General features: G+C 40.0%; 1 protein-coding gene across 1 annotated transcript in view; it reads left to right on the forward strand.

Moving 5' to 3' along the window:
* LOC111974869 (collagen alpha-1(XXVIII) chain-like) overlaps nucleotides 1–15,610 on the forward strand; it is a 50,248-nt gene continuing 34,638 nt past the window's right edge. Inside the window, exons 1-11 of the mRNA XM_024002933.2 lie at nucleotides 1–218; nucleotides 533–712; nucleotides 1,876–2,441; nucleotides 4,488–4,508; nucleotides 4,641–4,700; nucleotides 7,755–7,808; nucleotides 8,018–8,062; nucleotides 8,981–9,007; nucleotides 9,103–9,147; nucleotides 9,267–9,311; nucleotides 10,184–10,237. Of these exons, the coding sequence (XP_023858701.1) occupies nucleotides 541–712; nucleotides 1,876–2,441; nucleotides 4,488–4,508; nucleotides 4,641–4,700; nucleotides 7,755–7,808; nucleotides 8,018–8,062; nucleotides 8,981–9,007; nucleotides 9,103–9,147; nucleotides 9,267–9,311; nucleotides 10,184–10,237 (1,089 nt within the window). The 5' untranslated portion in view covers nucleotides 1–218; nucleotides 533–540. The remainder of the gene's footprint in view (nucleotides 219–532; nucleotides 713–1,875; nucleotides 2,442–4,487; nucleotides 4,509–4,640; nucleotides 4,701–7,754; nucleotides 7,809–8,017; nucleotides 8,063–8,980; nucleotides 9,008–9,102; nucleotides 9,148–9,266; nucleotides 9,312–10,183; nucleotides 10,238–15,610) is intronic.

Raw genomic sequence — 15,610 nt, forward strand, 5'->3', positions numbered from 1 at the left:
GAAGGAGGTGGGAGAGGCTCAGAGGCTCACAGACACACTGTGCCTCAGGATGGCTATCATTGTTTCTATTGCTGCTACACACTCAGGGAACTAACTGGAACCTTCCATCACTGCTGTTCTTCTCTCGCTACCTGCACAACCCCAGCATTTTGGAACATTGCACTTAGTGGAGCACAAGGATACCTGGATCTGCAGCACGCAAAAAAAGGCTTTGGATTGTGAGTCTACAAGTTTTGCTCAGTAAAAGGACAATCTGCCTATATGCATGTTAAAAATGTATAATAGAGGGAGGGTGTGTGATTTCAAAAATTATTCAAAATGGAGGAGGGAGAAATTAACAAATCGTATGGTTTCAGATGAAAAACTAGTGCAATAGATTAATCTGAGGACTTGTTGTGCGCTAATCTTGTGCACAAATATCAATTTTCAAATACTCTACGTTGTTGACCAATCATGACGTCGTCATCGAACATGAAGTCATCATGTAGATTGTTCTTTAAAGAAATAAACATTCCAAACATTATTATTGCAGGAGGGACAATGATGTTCCCTACAGTGACATGGCTCCTGTTTGTAGCAGGCCTGTTGGGTGTCTGGTCTCAGGACTACTATGAGGAGAGAACAATGAACAAGAGACCCAGAGGCAGGGGGGCCCAGCTGCGAGCTGCAGCCGCAGCCACTGCACCTAACGGGCAAAAACATAATAGACAAGGTATGAGAAAAGACATCCTCTTTTTAATAGTACAGTTACTCATTGCAAAAGTTGCTAATTTCAGATGGTGCTTAAACAGTGAGATCACAGATGTCTTATTATGTCACATTTCTGTGACCATTATTCATCAATCCAATAGAATTCAGCTAAACAAGAGTTTGAGCATACATCATAAAATCAAATGTTAAAGTTTTTACATTTGGTTAACACAGGTACAGACAGTAGATAGATATCTATCTTATCAGTGGATGTCCTGTGGTATACTGTACCTGCTATATTCCCAAGGTGTTGATATCCTACGGGATTTTTTGAACATATGAACATGATTTAGCTTGGTCTTTCTGCCCTTGTGAGAGATGTAATATAAAGATAAAGGGTTGATTTCAGATAGGGTTTTTGGCTTCATAGACATTTTCACTTGACTGTCATAACTTTGAATGATTGCATTTCCATTTAAAAATGAGGCAAGATAGAAAACACACTTTAGTTGAAGTACACCTACAGGTAACTGCAAAAATAAAGGAAAAACCAACATAACGTGTCTTAGTAGGGCTTTGGGCCACCACGAGCCGCCAGAATAGCTTCAATGCACCTTCGCATAAATTCTWTAAGTGTCTGGAACTCTATTGGAAGGATGCGTCACTATTTGTCCATGATAAATTCATAATATGATGTTTTGTTGATGGTGGTGGAAAACGCTGTCTCTGGCAACACTCCAGAATCTCCCAAAACTGTTCAATTGGGTTGAGATCTGGTGACCTATTTATTTATTATATTTGTTTACATTTATTTCTCTCTCTCTATATATATATATATACACACTTTAAACCCCCTATGCTCCTTTGAGACCACTCTTTCAAAGTCACTGAAAGTCTTCTTCTATTCATGGTAGTCAAAATAATGGGCAACTGGGCATTTTTATACATGACCCTAAGCATTATGGGATGTTAATTGCTTAATTAACTCAGGAACCACACCTGTGTGGAATCACCTGCTTTCAATATACTTTGTATCCCTCGTTTACTCAAGTGTTTCCTTTATTATGTCAGTTACCTGTACGTAAGTACTTCATAACACATTCATAACACACAATGACATTTTTCAATAGAATGGCCTCTTGTCGCAATTGTGTGTCTGACAGRTCTGCACATGAACACTTTTAGATGAGGACTGCGGTCTGGAGCTTACTTTTCTGCTGGACAGCTCTGAGAGTGCCAAGGAGAACCATGAGCAGGAGAAGCACTTTGCCATGGATGTGGTGGACAGGCTCCAGGCTGTCCGTCTGCAGACCGGTCGCAGTCTGAGCTGGAAGGTGGCCCTGCTGCAGTACAGCAGTCACGTCATCATCGAGCAGACCTTTAAGCAGTGGAGAGGCACTGACAACTTCAAGTCCCACATCACCCCCATTTTATACATCGGTCACGGCACCTACACCACCTACGCCATCACCAACATGACTAAGATGTACCTGGAGGAGTCCATCCCAGGCAGCATCAAGGTGGCCGTCCTACTCACTGACGGCATCTCCCACCCCAGGAACCCAGACATCTTCTCAGCTGCCGCCGACGCCAAGAACCAGGGGGTGAAGTTCTTCACGGTGGGCATCACCCGTGCAGCCAATGAGCCAGCCAACGTGGCCCAGCTCCGTCTGCTGGCCAGCTCTCCTGCTTCCCGATACCTCCACAATCTACAGGATACTGATATTGTGGAGAAAGTCCTCACGGAAATTGTGAGTATGATCTGCCTTGCATACATAGAAATAAACACACACAAAAGGACAGCAAACCCTCTCACAATCTGCACACCAACAACTCCCGAGAAAGACAGAGAGAGAGAGCATGAGAGAGCGTTAGCAATAGAGAGAGAGGGAGGAAGTGGAGATGACAAGAGAAAGCAATATAGGGAGAGAAAGAAAGAGTGTGGGATGCAGCGCCTGCTCAGAGCAGCCATCGAACAGCAGCAAAGGCACTACTTGGATTCTACTTTGAGTCACTGCTTAAGTTGAGGTCAGTGCTTCTCTCTGTGTGCGTCCCAAATGGCACCCTATTAGCCACATAGTGTACTACCTTTGAATAGAACCCCATGGGCCCTGATCACAAGTAGTGAACGATAAAGGGACTAGGGTGCCATTTTGGGGACAGCCTCTGGCAGAGCAGCATGTTAATTAGACTGAAGAGGTGGAAAAGGAGAAGGGGAGGGCTCAAAAACACAATATTGGGTGTAATAATGATGCAATGATACAGTTGTGATTTAGATGTAATCAAAGTTGAACTAGGGATATCTTGGATATTGTAACCAAAATCCTCTCAGGAAGGTTTTTTAAGTAGGATAAAGGCTGGAGCCTGAATGACTGACATTCCACAATTTGTAGCTATACAAATGCAAGACACTGTAGCAAGATAATAAATGGCTATCGATGACAGCCATGGATTTTGTATTTTTTGTTCAATGAGCAGACAGCTAGCTGTCTTACATTTTTTCAATAGACTTGGCTTCTTACCATCTGCATGTTATGAGTGCATATCCCATGGGCTTTACTTTGAATCTGCTATGCCACAAGGTTTTTGTCCCAATAAGGGTAAACAGAGCCTCTTGTGGTCGCACCTTACATACCTATGAGTGGAAGCAGACAGGTTCTTTCAGTGATAATTTCAGTGATATTCTTAGCCTTCTTTTTATCATAACGTGGTTTACATTTGGCTCGTGGGTATTACAATGGAATGTCTACTCACTGATTTCTTTCAAGTGGCAACATAGCAAAACAGAGCTTGGCACGAAACCATCATTCAAATAACCCCCCACAGTCACTTGTACTCACACAGCAGGCTTTTCCGAGTCCAGATGAGAGGATTAGAGGTTTAAATGGTGTGTGACGAGGGGAGGCAGAAATATGATACAATATGCTAGAGTTTACAAGTCCTGTCTTTGTAATCTACACTGAACAAAAATATAAACGCAACATGTAAAGTGTTTCGTGTTTCGTGAGCTGAAATAAAAGATCCCAGAAATGTTCCATATGCACAGTAAGCCTATTTCTCTTAAATTCCAAGATAATCCATCCACCAGACAGGTTTGCATATCAAGAAGCTGATTTAAAGAGCATGATCATTACACAGGTGCACCTTGTGCTGTAGACAATAAAAGGCCACTCTAAAATGTGCATCTTTCTCACACAACTCGATGCCACAGATGTCTCAACTTTTGAGGGAGCGTGCAATTGGCATGCTGACTTCAGGAATGTCCACCAGAGCTGTTGCCAGAGAATTTAAGGTTCATTTCTCTACTATAAGCCACCTCCAACGTCATTTTAGAAAATTTGGCAGTATGTCCAACCGGCCTCACAATCGCAGACCACGTGTAACCACGCCAGCCCAGGACCTCCACATCCGGCTTCTTCACCTGCGGGATCGTCTGAGACCAGCCAACCGGACAGCTGATGAAACTGAGGAGTATTTCTGTCTGTAATAAAGCCCTTTTGTGGGGAAAAACTAATTCTGATTGGCTGGGCCTGGTTCCCAAGTGGGTGGGCCTATACCCTCCCAGGCCCACCCATGGCTGCGCCCCTGCCCAGTCATATGAAATCCATAGATTAGGGCCTAATTTATTTATTTCAATTGTCTGATTTCCTTATATGAACTGTAACTCCGTAAAATCGGTGAAATGGTTTATATTTTTGTTCAGTATAGTTGTAAATGTACATGATTTCTGTATGTATGTTTTGGATGTTGTATGATTGTCTCTAATGGTTGTCACTGTTTTATTTCTCTCTACCCAGACTGACCTGGCTGACAAGGGGGTAGGTACTATTACATTTTGATGCAATTGAAATGCTATCCTCATTCAACAAAATACATAATTAAGTTCAGGGACACTGCATGGTCATATACTGTACATGTTGATTCTGAAACCTTATCCTGCCTTTTTGAAGTGTCCCCTGGCCCAACGATGTGCCTGTGAGAAGGGCGAGAGAGGGCTCAGTGGTCCAACTGTAAGTACTTTCATTGTCCTTTCCAAACACTCCCCAATCACAAAACACTTCTCCTTTGAAATAAAAGAAAGTTGTTTGTTCCCGAAGTGCTGAATTTTGTAAAGAGGAAGCTAACATAGTTCTGATATCAGAGGTAATTGCTTGGTTTTGTCGAAGTACCCCCTGTGGACAGAGCAAGCTGTCTTTCTTACTTCTGAAAATACTCCAAATGCTGCAGGACAAAATAGATTGAGAAAAACAATGAATACTTCCTATAAACCTCAGTTGCTAATTTGCGTTGCCTGTCCCGACAAGTTATTGGACATTTCCCTTCCCACATAAGATGTCCCCCATGGAAACCAGGGGCAGCCTATGAAGGCCTTTACTCCCAATAAAAACAGGACCTTTGCCATCGTAAATAACACTTACTAGCTCCATTGTCAGCTAGTCAGAGAAGGAGAATGTTGGAGGGGGCTTAAACTGTGACACTAGGTGCGTGATCTTCCACATCATCGGACCAGACTAGAGGCCCCTCTCTGGATGGATGACAGCCATGTTAATGTCAGGGTCCTCAGCGTCTGACAGTCTTGRGCTGACAGACAGTTGCATGATCATTAACCAGGGGCTTTCTCTACAGAGAGATTCCTTACATTCTTAAACTGAGACTTAAAGGCTCTCACAATTACTCTCTTTAGTTTAACGGCCACAAATCGACGATAAGCTGCGAATGGCAACCACCACACGCTGTCCAGGTGCCTGACCTCTCACCTTTGGTCAAGCAGCAACATGTCCATCCTTGACATACACACACACACACACACACAAACACAAAGCCACCCCCCTTGTGACCTCAGGTCCTTTTACCACCTGCAATGACCGAACAATGCTGATGCCCTCAGGGAAACTATGCTTCCCTTTCACTTTTCCCTACTTCTGTAGCCAGARATGGTTAATCTTTCATTATACAACYGGTAGGTCTAATCCTGAATGCTGATTGGTTAAAATCTCATTCCAGCCGGTGTCTATTCCACAAGATACCACTGGCTAAATCTATGACGTTAAAATGCGCAATTCACTGTCCCATCAGCCCAGCCAAGTAATTTATAAACTTGATCTCCACTATAAAAAGCATCTAGACATTATCTCACATTTCTTTCAGACTAACATTTAGTTTTCAACATTGGAGATTTGTATTAACCTTGCTGTCTGTCTCTCCGACATTTGCAGCATTGTTTCAATATTCAAATTCGATCTCCTGCTGTCCCATAGTAATGAACGTGTCGGGACGAGACAGAAAGGCAGGCAGCGTTTCTCAGCCAGTCTAAATCATGATTCAGCTAGAATAGTTTTTATAGATATATACAACAACAACAAAATTAATAAGGGTACAACGAAAAACGCAGCTAATTTGCAGTCTTTCCAGCTTCAGTTTGAAGTGATTGTGTTACAGTAACGTTAGCTGTGTTGTTGGCTAGCTCGTCTGAACGACAGTGTCCTGACGAGTGAGCACATTTTCTATGCCAGCCAAAATCGCATCTCATCAGCTTATTGTTATGGATTTATCCAAATAAATGTCACTAGAAAACAGCTTAAGTAAATGCAGCTACTTTGCTGTTATTCTAGCTGCACTGTTTGACGTGACTGTAAGTTAGCCGTAGTTGGCTAGCTAGCAAGCAAGTATGGCAATGGAACATTTAGAATGAACGACTGAACAACTGGGTCACGTCTCTAGATACAGAACAAAAAGACTGAACGACTGGGTAGCGTCCATAGATACAGAACAAAAAGACTGAACGACTGGGTAGCGTCCATAGATGACAGAACAAAAAAGACTGAACGACTGGGTAGCGTCCATAGATACAGAACAAAAAGACTGAACGACTGGGTAGCGTCCATAGATACAGAACAAAAAGACTGAACGACTGGGTCGCATCTCTAGATACAGAACAAAAAGACTGAACGACTGGGTAGCGTCCATAGATACAGAACAAAAAGACTGAACGACTGGGTAGCGTCCATAGATACAGAACAAAAAGACTGAACGACTGGGTGCGTCCATAGATACAGAACAAAAAGACTGACGACTGGGTAGCGTCATAGATACAGAACAAAAAGACTGAACGACTGGGTAGCGTCCATAGATACAGAACAAAAAGACTGAACGACTGGGTCGCATCTCTAGATACAGAAACAAAAGACTGAACGACTGGGTAGCGTCCATATATACAGAACAAAAAGACTGAACGACTGGGTAGCGTCCATAGATACAGAACAAAAAGACTGAACGACTGGGTCGCATCTCTAGATACAGAACAAAAAGACTGAACGACTGGGTAGCGTCCATAGATACAGAACAAAAAGACTGAACGACTGGGTAGCGTCCATAGATACAGAACAAAAGAACTGAACGACTGGGTAGCGTCCATAGATACAGAACAAAAAGACTGAACGACTGGGTAGCGTCCATAGATACAGAACAAAAAGACTGAACGACTGGGTAGCGTCCATAGATACAGAACAAAAAGACTGAACGACTGGGTCGCATCTCTAGATACAGAACAAAAAGACTGAACGACTGGGTAGCGTCCATAGATACAGAACAAAAAGACTGAACGACTGGGTAGCGTCCATAGATACAGAACAAAAAGACTGAACGACTGGGTCGTCCATAGATACAAAACAAAAAGACTAGAACGACTGGGTCGCATCTCTAGATACAGAACAAAAAGACTGACCGACTGGGTAGCGTCCATAGATACAGAACAAAAAGACTGAACGACTAGGTTGCATCTCTAGCAGCCCTAGATTTGTGTCAGGACTATATCTTGTGGAAGAATGAAATAATATGAAGAAATTKATCAAAATAACATTTCATATTAAAATGTAAATATGTTGGTAACCCATTGTATTAAAGTGACACCGTGCCAATATATCCTCCAAACACCATCTTCTTGGGCATTATCACTTAACTGACTCGCTGCAGATCATTTGCAATGGATAGTAGTGGCCTTCCGTCAAACCTGTTTTGTTTTAAAGTGAATTAAATGAATCTCATGTTGTTCCTTCATTCCACAGGGGAAGAAGGGTCGCCCAGGAGATGATGGAGCCCCTGGTCTTAAAGGATTGAAGGTCTTTGATTTGTTTATGATTATGTTGAATTATTTAATTGATGAACATACCTGTTGTGTTCCTGATGTCTCACTAAGATGCAATATACAGCACATTTCCACTTACTTTGCTTGTATAGACATATATTCCTAATATGAGAAATCTAAATCAAATAGCTCCTGTGTGTACTGTGTAAATAATACAGATGCTCTGTTCTCCTTTCCTTTTAGGGAGAGGGAGGACTAAGTGGACTTCCAGGTCGGGACGGCGGAGAGGTGAGTGATACACTTAAACACGCAGTATTTTTTTTAATGACATTTTCTTATGCAGATATCCAGACATCTATAGATACAAATGTAGGATCTTAATTTGATCACCCTGTTGGAGGAGATGCAATGCAGGAAATGTAAAATGTATAGTGTATATGAGGTTTAAAAAGGCTTTTGAAGTTTGTAATATTCCCTTATGAAAAATGTATCAACCGCTACAAAAATGTCCAAAAATTATATTCAGCACAATCATTCACATTTCCTGTTGCTGCAGCAACCTGGCTCAAATTAACATAATACAGCTGTATGTTGACTAAGCATTTATCAATGTACACTCAGTACACAAAACATTAAGAACTCCTGCTCTTTCCATGACATAGACTGACCAGGTGAATCCAGGTGAAAGCTATGATCCCTTATTGATGTCACATGTTAAATCCACCTCAGTGTAAATGAAGGGGAGGAAACAGGTTAAAGAAGGATTTCTAAGCCTTGAGACAATTGAGACATGGATTGTGTATGTGTGCCATTCAGAGGGTGAATGGGCAAGACAAAAGATTGAAGTGCCTTTGAACGGGGTATGGTAGTAGGTGCCAGGCGCACCGGGTTTGTGTCAAGAACTGCAAGGCTGCTGGATTTTTCACACTTAACAGTTTCCCGTGTGTATCAAGGATGGTCCACCACCCAAAGGACATCCACCCAACTTCACACAACTATGGGAAGCATTGGAGTCAACATGGGCAATAATCCCTGTGGAACGCTTTCAACACCTTGTAGAGTCCGTGCCCCGACAAATTGAAGCTGTTCTGAGGGCAAAAGGGTGSGGTGCAACTCAATATTAGGAAGGTGTTCCTAGTCTTTGGTATACTGTGTTTGTACGACTGTTGCTCACGTTCTAACCTATTATACTGTGTTTATTTGCAGGGAAAACCTGGTTACAAAGGAGAGATGGTATGTCATTCAAGTTGCCATTAATATTTCTGTTATTTTGAAGCTACAGTACATTCATTTCTCATGACGTATTGCTTTCGATTTCCATTACACAGGGTGAGAGGGGCGAGTGTGGCATTCCAGGAATTAAAGGAGACAGGGTATGTATGAATAATCAAATTTGTCTGCTCTCTGTGTCATGCTTTTGTTCTATTGGTCGTATGACAGGCTGATTTATACAGTACCTTTCTTTACTGTTTCATTGACTGTCCACTCCCAGGGTCCTGAGGGTCCAATGGGCTCCAGAGGTGTCAGAGGTCTCCAGGTGGGTAGACAACAGCAACATGTACCTTGAAAATTCACATATTCAGATCAAAGCGTTATCCTTTTGTGAAACTCCTGTATAAACACATACGTACTCACTCCGTTCTCCCTTCCCGTCCCACGCACACACACAATGTAGTTGATAATGGTTGTAATCAACCTGGATTGGATTCAGGAGTAGACAGAACACAGTGAATGTAAATCCGGTACACTCCAAATAGTATGATATGCTATGTTTGGTATGGTATGTATTAATTTGTGGATGTCCATTTCGTATGCTTTGTTACAAAAATAATTTGCAAATTTGCAAAATGTATGATATGTTACGAATTCCAATTTGTTGTCACTGACGTTAGCTAAGTGGCTAGGTGTCTAATGCTAATGTTAGCTAGGTAGCTAACGTTAGCTAGGCTAAGGGTTAGGGTTAGGGGTTAGGTTTAAGGTTAGGTTTAAAGGGTTCAGGTTAGGGGGAAGGGTTAGCTAACATGCTAAGTAGTTGCAAAGTAGCTAAAAAATAGTAAGTAGTTGCAAAGTTGCTAAAATGCTGAAGTTCAGTTGCTAGACGTTCGCGTTACACGCCTCCCCGCCCACTTGACCAACCACCCTACTTTTGTTTTTGCCTTAAGTAACCTTCTGTCTTATGTAACCATACCAAACATAACATACTAGTTTGAGTGTCCCGGATTTACCCTTACTATGTTACGTCTGGTCTATGAGACCAGGCTGCTGTAAACTCTTTAGCTCTTCCCAGTAATTTAGCATCAGTATCTGGGTAACCTTCACTTTATATCTAGATGTGAATGGTGTCCTCCAGCACAGTAGCAGCAGCAGCACATGTACCCTTGTTAAGGAGTGTTCTTTGTTCCTTCCCAGGGTATACCCGGACCACAGGGTGACATGGGACCTGAGGGCCCTCAAGGAAAGAAGGTTAGTAAGAAGACACTTCATACTTAACTCATCACACACATCTGCTGTCACCTGTACACTTCCTTTTACTATAACTTTAAAAGACAGATTCCTGACACCCATTCTACTACCTGGGAATTGAGGGGCATGTGTCAACCCTAAAAGGCACCCATGGAAGATATTGGCCCAGTGCCATTGTGCCTTCACCTTCATTAGTTCAGCAGCGTGGGGATTAATGTTAGTTTTCACAACCATATACAGGTTTTGTTAATGGCAGGGGTCCTGTTTCTAAATATACACTAGGAACTGCCTAGAGCATTGTCAACTTCCTTACCAGTCCTTTATAGGGATTGTCAAGGCACTTAATAACAGCTATGAAAAGTCAAATGTTCTCTCTCCATGTGAGAACATGCAGGTGTCTGTTGGAAAGAGATAATATGAATAAAAGGGTAAACACTTAGAATGTCAAAGATATATTTTGCTCCCATAATATGAGTATGTTATCCTGTACGTGTTGAGTGTATGTATTGAGGTTTCTGGCAGATGAAATCTTAGCAGCAGAGTGGATAGGTCACATAATTTGCTAGTGCTGACAAGAAGTGACTTATCTCTTACTAATTGAATCAGCACCACCATCAAATACAATGTTTCAAAAGTGGATGAATTATGGAATAGCAATGTTTAAAGTCTACCCTGTTATTAGGAATATGTTTTAAGTATGTAAGGTGTTGAGCATCTAAAAGAGCAGGTTGACGTTTATTGTCGTGAGTCTTGTCCTGGAGGCAGAACTGATCGATTTCACTAAATAGGCCAGCTGCAAAGTCAAAATTGGCTGTATTGCAAAAATGTATGAAAACAAAAATGTGCTATTTGGTCTTCATTTAAGGTTAGGGTTAGGCATTAGGGTTAGCAATGTGTTTGGGGTTAAGGTTAGGGTTAGGTTTAAAATTGTATGACTTTGTGGCTGTGCTGTGCCAGCTAGTGACCATTCTGCAGAGCTGCCAGAAAGATTAATGACGGAAAATGCAAACCTGCTTTAAGAGGTCAAATGTGATTGTTCCGTTGGTATGGAGACATGCAATGAATATTGTGAGATATCTGCCTTGCTTTGGGAAAACCACTTAAAAAGTTATCTCAGCTTTCTTCTTGACAGGCTCCACTTCTTTGCTATTTCTCATTTAGGATGAAATATCTCCTAAGTCATGAGTGAAGCTCATAATTACTGCAAACTCTGCAGTGAACCATTGCCTCCAGTAAAACAGCTCTTCATTGTTTTGAGACTGGGTGTTTTTGACTACTTTGAGTCGGAAACTCAACTGAGAAAATGCCTGGCTGTAGGATGTGTCCTGACTTGTTTTAATTTGTAGGGGCCAAATAGTTGCCCACTTTTCCATGTAAAGTGCAGTTCAGACAATAGCTCATCCACCAGTACTGTTTTCACCACATTTCAACCGGAGTTGTAAACATTGAAATGAAGGTAAAAGTTCAATTTAAATAAATTGACTTAACCAAACTAACAGGTTGTTACATCAATCTAATTTCAACATAGTCATCAGAACTATGTATATGTTGAAAATTATTGAGTGGTTTAAATTGTAAAATGTTAGATTTGATTAGACATTTTATTTGACATCGTTTCAATGTTGATAGTAAAATGGCATGTTCAAATTAATGGCGTTGTTTCAACATCATGCTATCAACCTAAATAAAGAGGTATATTGAAATAAAACATGAAGCCATAGTCCAACGATTTCTGCCTGAGCAGTGATTCCTACTGGTATATGAGGGCTAATGCACTTTAATGAGAATAAGTCCACCATCCAGATGCCTACCTCTGTACCCTGCTTAGCAATCAAGCTGTGTTCGTTTCATCTGAGCTATCATTTCAACACATTTAGACATTGATTCCATACTCAGTTGCGTAGACTACCTAAATAACATTGAATAGTTGAAAGTGAGTGAGGTTGCGTTTATGTAGGCTACATTGCCCAAATGATTTGCCAAACAAAGTACACCATAATTTCAACATGTAGCTAGATATACTATCATTCATCCATGGTTGATTGGATCTTTGAAAGTTTAGAAGTAGTTACCGTTAACCCTATAAATAGGATGTTAATAATACTGTACAGTTTTACCTTTGGATATTGTCTTGTATATGCAGGATGGTTGGTTGATTTAAAATGTAATCTACAAGTTATTAATACAGTATGTTGGATTCACGTCTTCATCTCAAACAAACATTTAAGAATATGACTAAATCAAATAAAACTTTATTTGAAGTGTATTTAAAGTTTGATTTGATTTAGTGCTATTCTTTAACTTAGATTTTTGGTTGAGATGGAGACGTGAATCCAACATTTCAATCATTAATTGATTGAAACCAAATAGCAATATTTGAAGGAGAGATGAGTCTGCTTGCGTAGTCGATATACTGTATATTATGAATAACATATATATAAAAGACAATATCCAAAGATAAAAGCTTATTATTCATATCATGAATTTGGAATCGTCTTRATAGAGCTAATGGTAATTACTTGCAAAGATCCAATTAACCATGGACGAATGATAGTATACCTAGCTTCAAGTTGAAATMATCCTTTGGGCAAGTTAGATGTCAATGTAGCCTAGATAAACCCAACCTCACTTCGAATTTACTTTCACATAAATGTGTAAGAAAAGTTAGTTACTTTCAACAATTCAATGTTATTTAGGTAGTCTATGCAAATGAGTATGGAAGCTGATTAATGTCTAAATMTGTTGAGATTATAGCTCAGCTGAATCGAACACAGCTTGTTTCCACAGTCAAGCAGGGTACATAGAGGTAGGCATCTGGATGGTAGGCTTGTTCTCACTGAAGTGCATTTACGCCTCATATACCAGTAAAAGTCAGCGTTGTTCAGGCTAGCTTCACATTTTATTTCAATATATGGGGTCTGAAATTGTCACCCTTGATAAAGATGAGCAATTTTAACTGTATAAAATAATTCAAATACTGAGCTACAATATATTGCATGCTCAGAAAATTGGGAAATTATAATATTTTATACTAATACAATTGCTCAGAGAAATAGATTTTGATTAACAAGTAATGTTTTTCTCTCAAAGGTAGGGGTCAAAATTATTATATAAATGAAGTAGTCAACAGTTTAGTATTTGGTCCCATATTCCTAGCACGCAATGACTACATCAAGCTTGTGACTACAAACTTGTTGGATGCATTTGCAGTTCGTTTTGGTTGTGTTTCAGATTAGTTTGTACCTATTAGAAATAAATGGTGTATAATGTACAGTCATTTTGGAGTCACATTTATTGTAAATAAGAATAGAATATGTTTCTAAATACTTCTGCATTAATGTGGATGCTACCATGATTATGTGAATGAATTGTGGATAATGATGAGTGAGAAAGTTACATAGGGTCAAAAATCCTACCTCCTACCTCCAACTTCTTACCATTACCAATAACAGGGAATGATAGCATGTCTTGGGTGTATGATCTTTGACCCTTTGTAACTTTCTCACACATTCAGGATTATCCATTATCATGGTAGCATCCACATTCATGTAGAAGTGTTAAACATATTATATTCTAATTTACAATAAAAGTGACTCCAAAATAAAAAATAATACATTATTTACCATTTTTATTTCTATTTATTTATTCATATTTTTTGCTCAATCTGATTGGATGGGCCTGGCTCCAAAGTGGCAGGCGTGGGCCCCGTCTTTTTCAACATTGAACAAGGTCAAATAAAATATGTCTAATCAAATATGAAATCCAACATTTCCACCACCTAATATATTGAATATAGGATGACAAATATGAGTTTTCTTTATTTTCAACTCAATTTCAAAGTATACATAGTTCTGATGATTATGCTGAAATTATATTGATGTAGCAACCTGTTAGTCAGGTTAAGTCAATGTATTTAAGTTGAACTTTTACCTTAATTTCAATGTTTACAACTCTGGTGGATGAGCTATTGTCTGAACTGCACTGTACATGGAAAAGTGGTCAACTTTTTGYCCCATACAAATTTTTACAAAACTGGTTGAAATTAGATGAAAACAGTACTAGTATATTTACTTTTTTGTCTTTTCCACGTTGATTCCACGTCACAATACGTTGACAAATTACATTAAATCACTGTTGATTCAACCAGTGTGTGCCCAGTGGGTCTGCTTGATTTATAACACGTTTGAGTAATTACCTTTGAGATCAGAATTTCTGTTATGAGCTTTTTCTCATCAACTTCAAAAATAGTCTATGTGCAAGTATTTTCTGAGCAATACTAGGCTTTGTTTATAAGTAAAATTTAGGAAGAATATAATTCATATCATATCAATATATACAGTTGAAGTCGGAAGTTTACATACATCTTAGACAAATACATTTAAACTCGGTTTTTCACAATTCCTGACATTTAATCCTAGTAAAAATTACCTGTCTTAGGTCAGTTAGGATCACCATTTTATTTTAAGAATGTGAAATGTCAGAATAATAGMAGAGTGATTTATTTCTGCTTTTAATTCTTTCATCACATTCCCAGTGGGTCAGAAGTCTACATACACTCAATTAGTATTTGGTAGCATTGCCTTTAAATTGTTTAACTTGGGTCAAACGTTTCGGGTAGCCTTCCACAAGCTTCCCACAATACGTTGGGTGAATTTTGACCCATTCCTCCTGACAGAGCTGGTGTAACTGAGTCATGTTTGTAGGCCTCCTTGCTCACACATGCTTTTTCAGTTCTGTCCACAAATCTTCTATGGGATTAAATCATTTGTGGGCTTTGTGATGGTCACTCCAATACATTGACTTTGTTGTCCTTAAGCCATTTTGCCACAACTTTGGAAGTATGCTTGGGGTCATTGTCRATTTGTAAGACCCATTTGCGACCAAGCTTTAACTTCCTGACTGATGTCTTGAGATGTTGCTTCAATATATCCACCTAATTATCCTGCCTCATGATGCCATCTATTTTGTGAAGTGCACCAGAGACTCCTGCAGAAAAGCACCCCCACAACATGATGCTGCCACCCCCGTGCTTCACGGTTGGGATGGTGTTCTTCGGCTTACAAGCCTTCCCATTTGGCCTCCTAACATAACGATTCTATTTTTGTAGAACCAGAGGACATTTCTCCAAAAAGTACGATCTTTGTCCCCATGTGCAGTTGCAAACCGTAGTCTGTCTTTTTTATGGCTGTTTTGGACCAGTGGCTTCTTCATTGCTGAGTGGCCTTTCAGGTTATGTCGATATAGGACTCATTTTACTGTAGATATAGATAATTTTGTACCTGTTCCTCCAACATCTTCACAAGGTCCTTTGCTGTTGTTCTGGGATTGATTTGCACTTTTCACACCAAAGTACYTTCATCTCTAGGAGACAGA

Source organism: Salvelinus sp. IW2-2015, linkage group LG2 (assembly GCF_002910315.2).
Source record: "Salvelinus sp. IW2-2015 linkage group LG2, ASM291031v2, whole genome shotgun sequence".
Classification (NCBI taxonomy): domain Eukaryota; kingdom Metazoa; phylum Chordata; class Actinopteri; order Salmoniformes; family Salmonidae; genus Salvelinus; species Salvelinus sp. IW2-2015.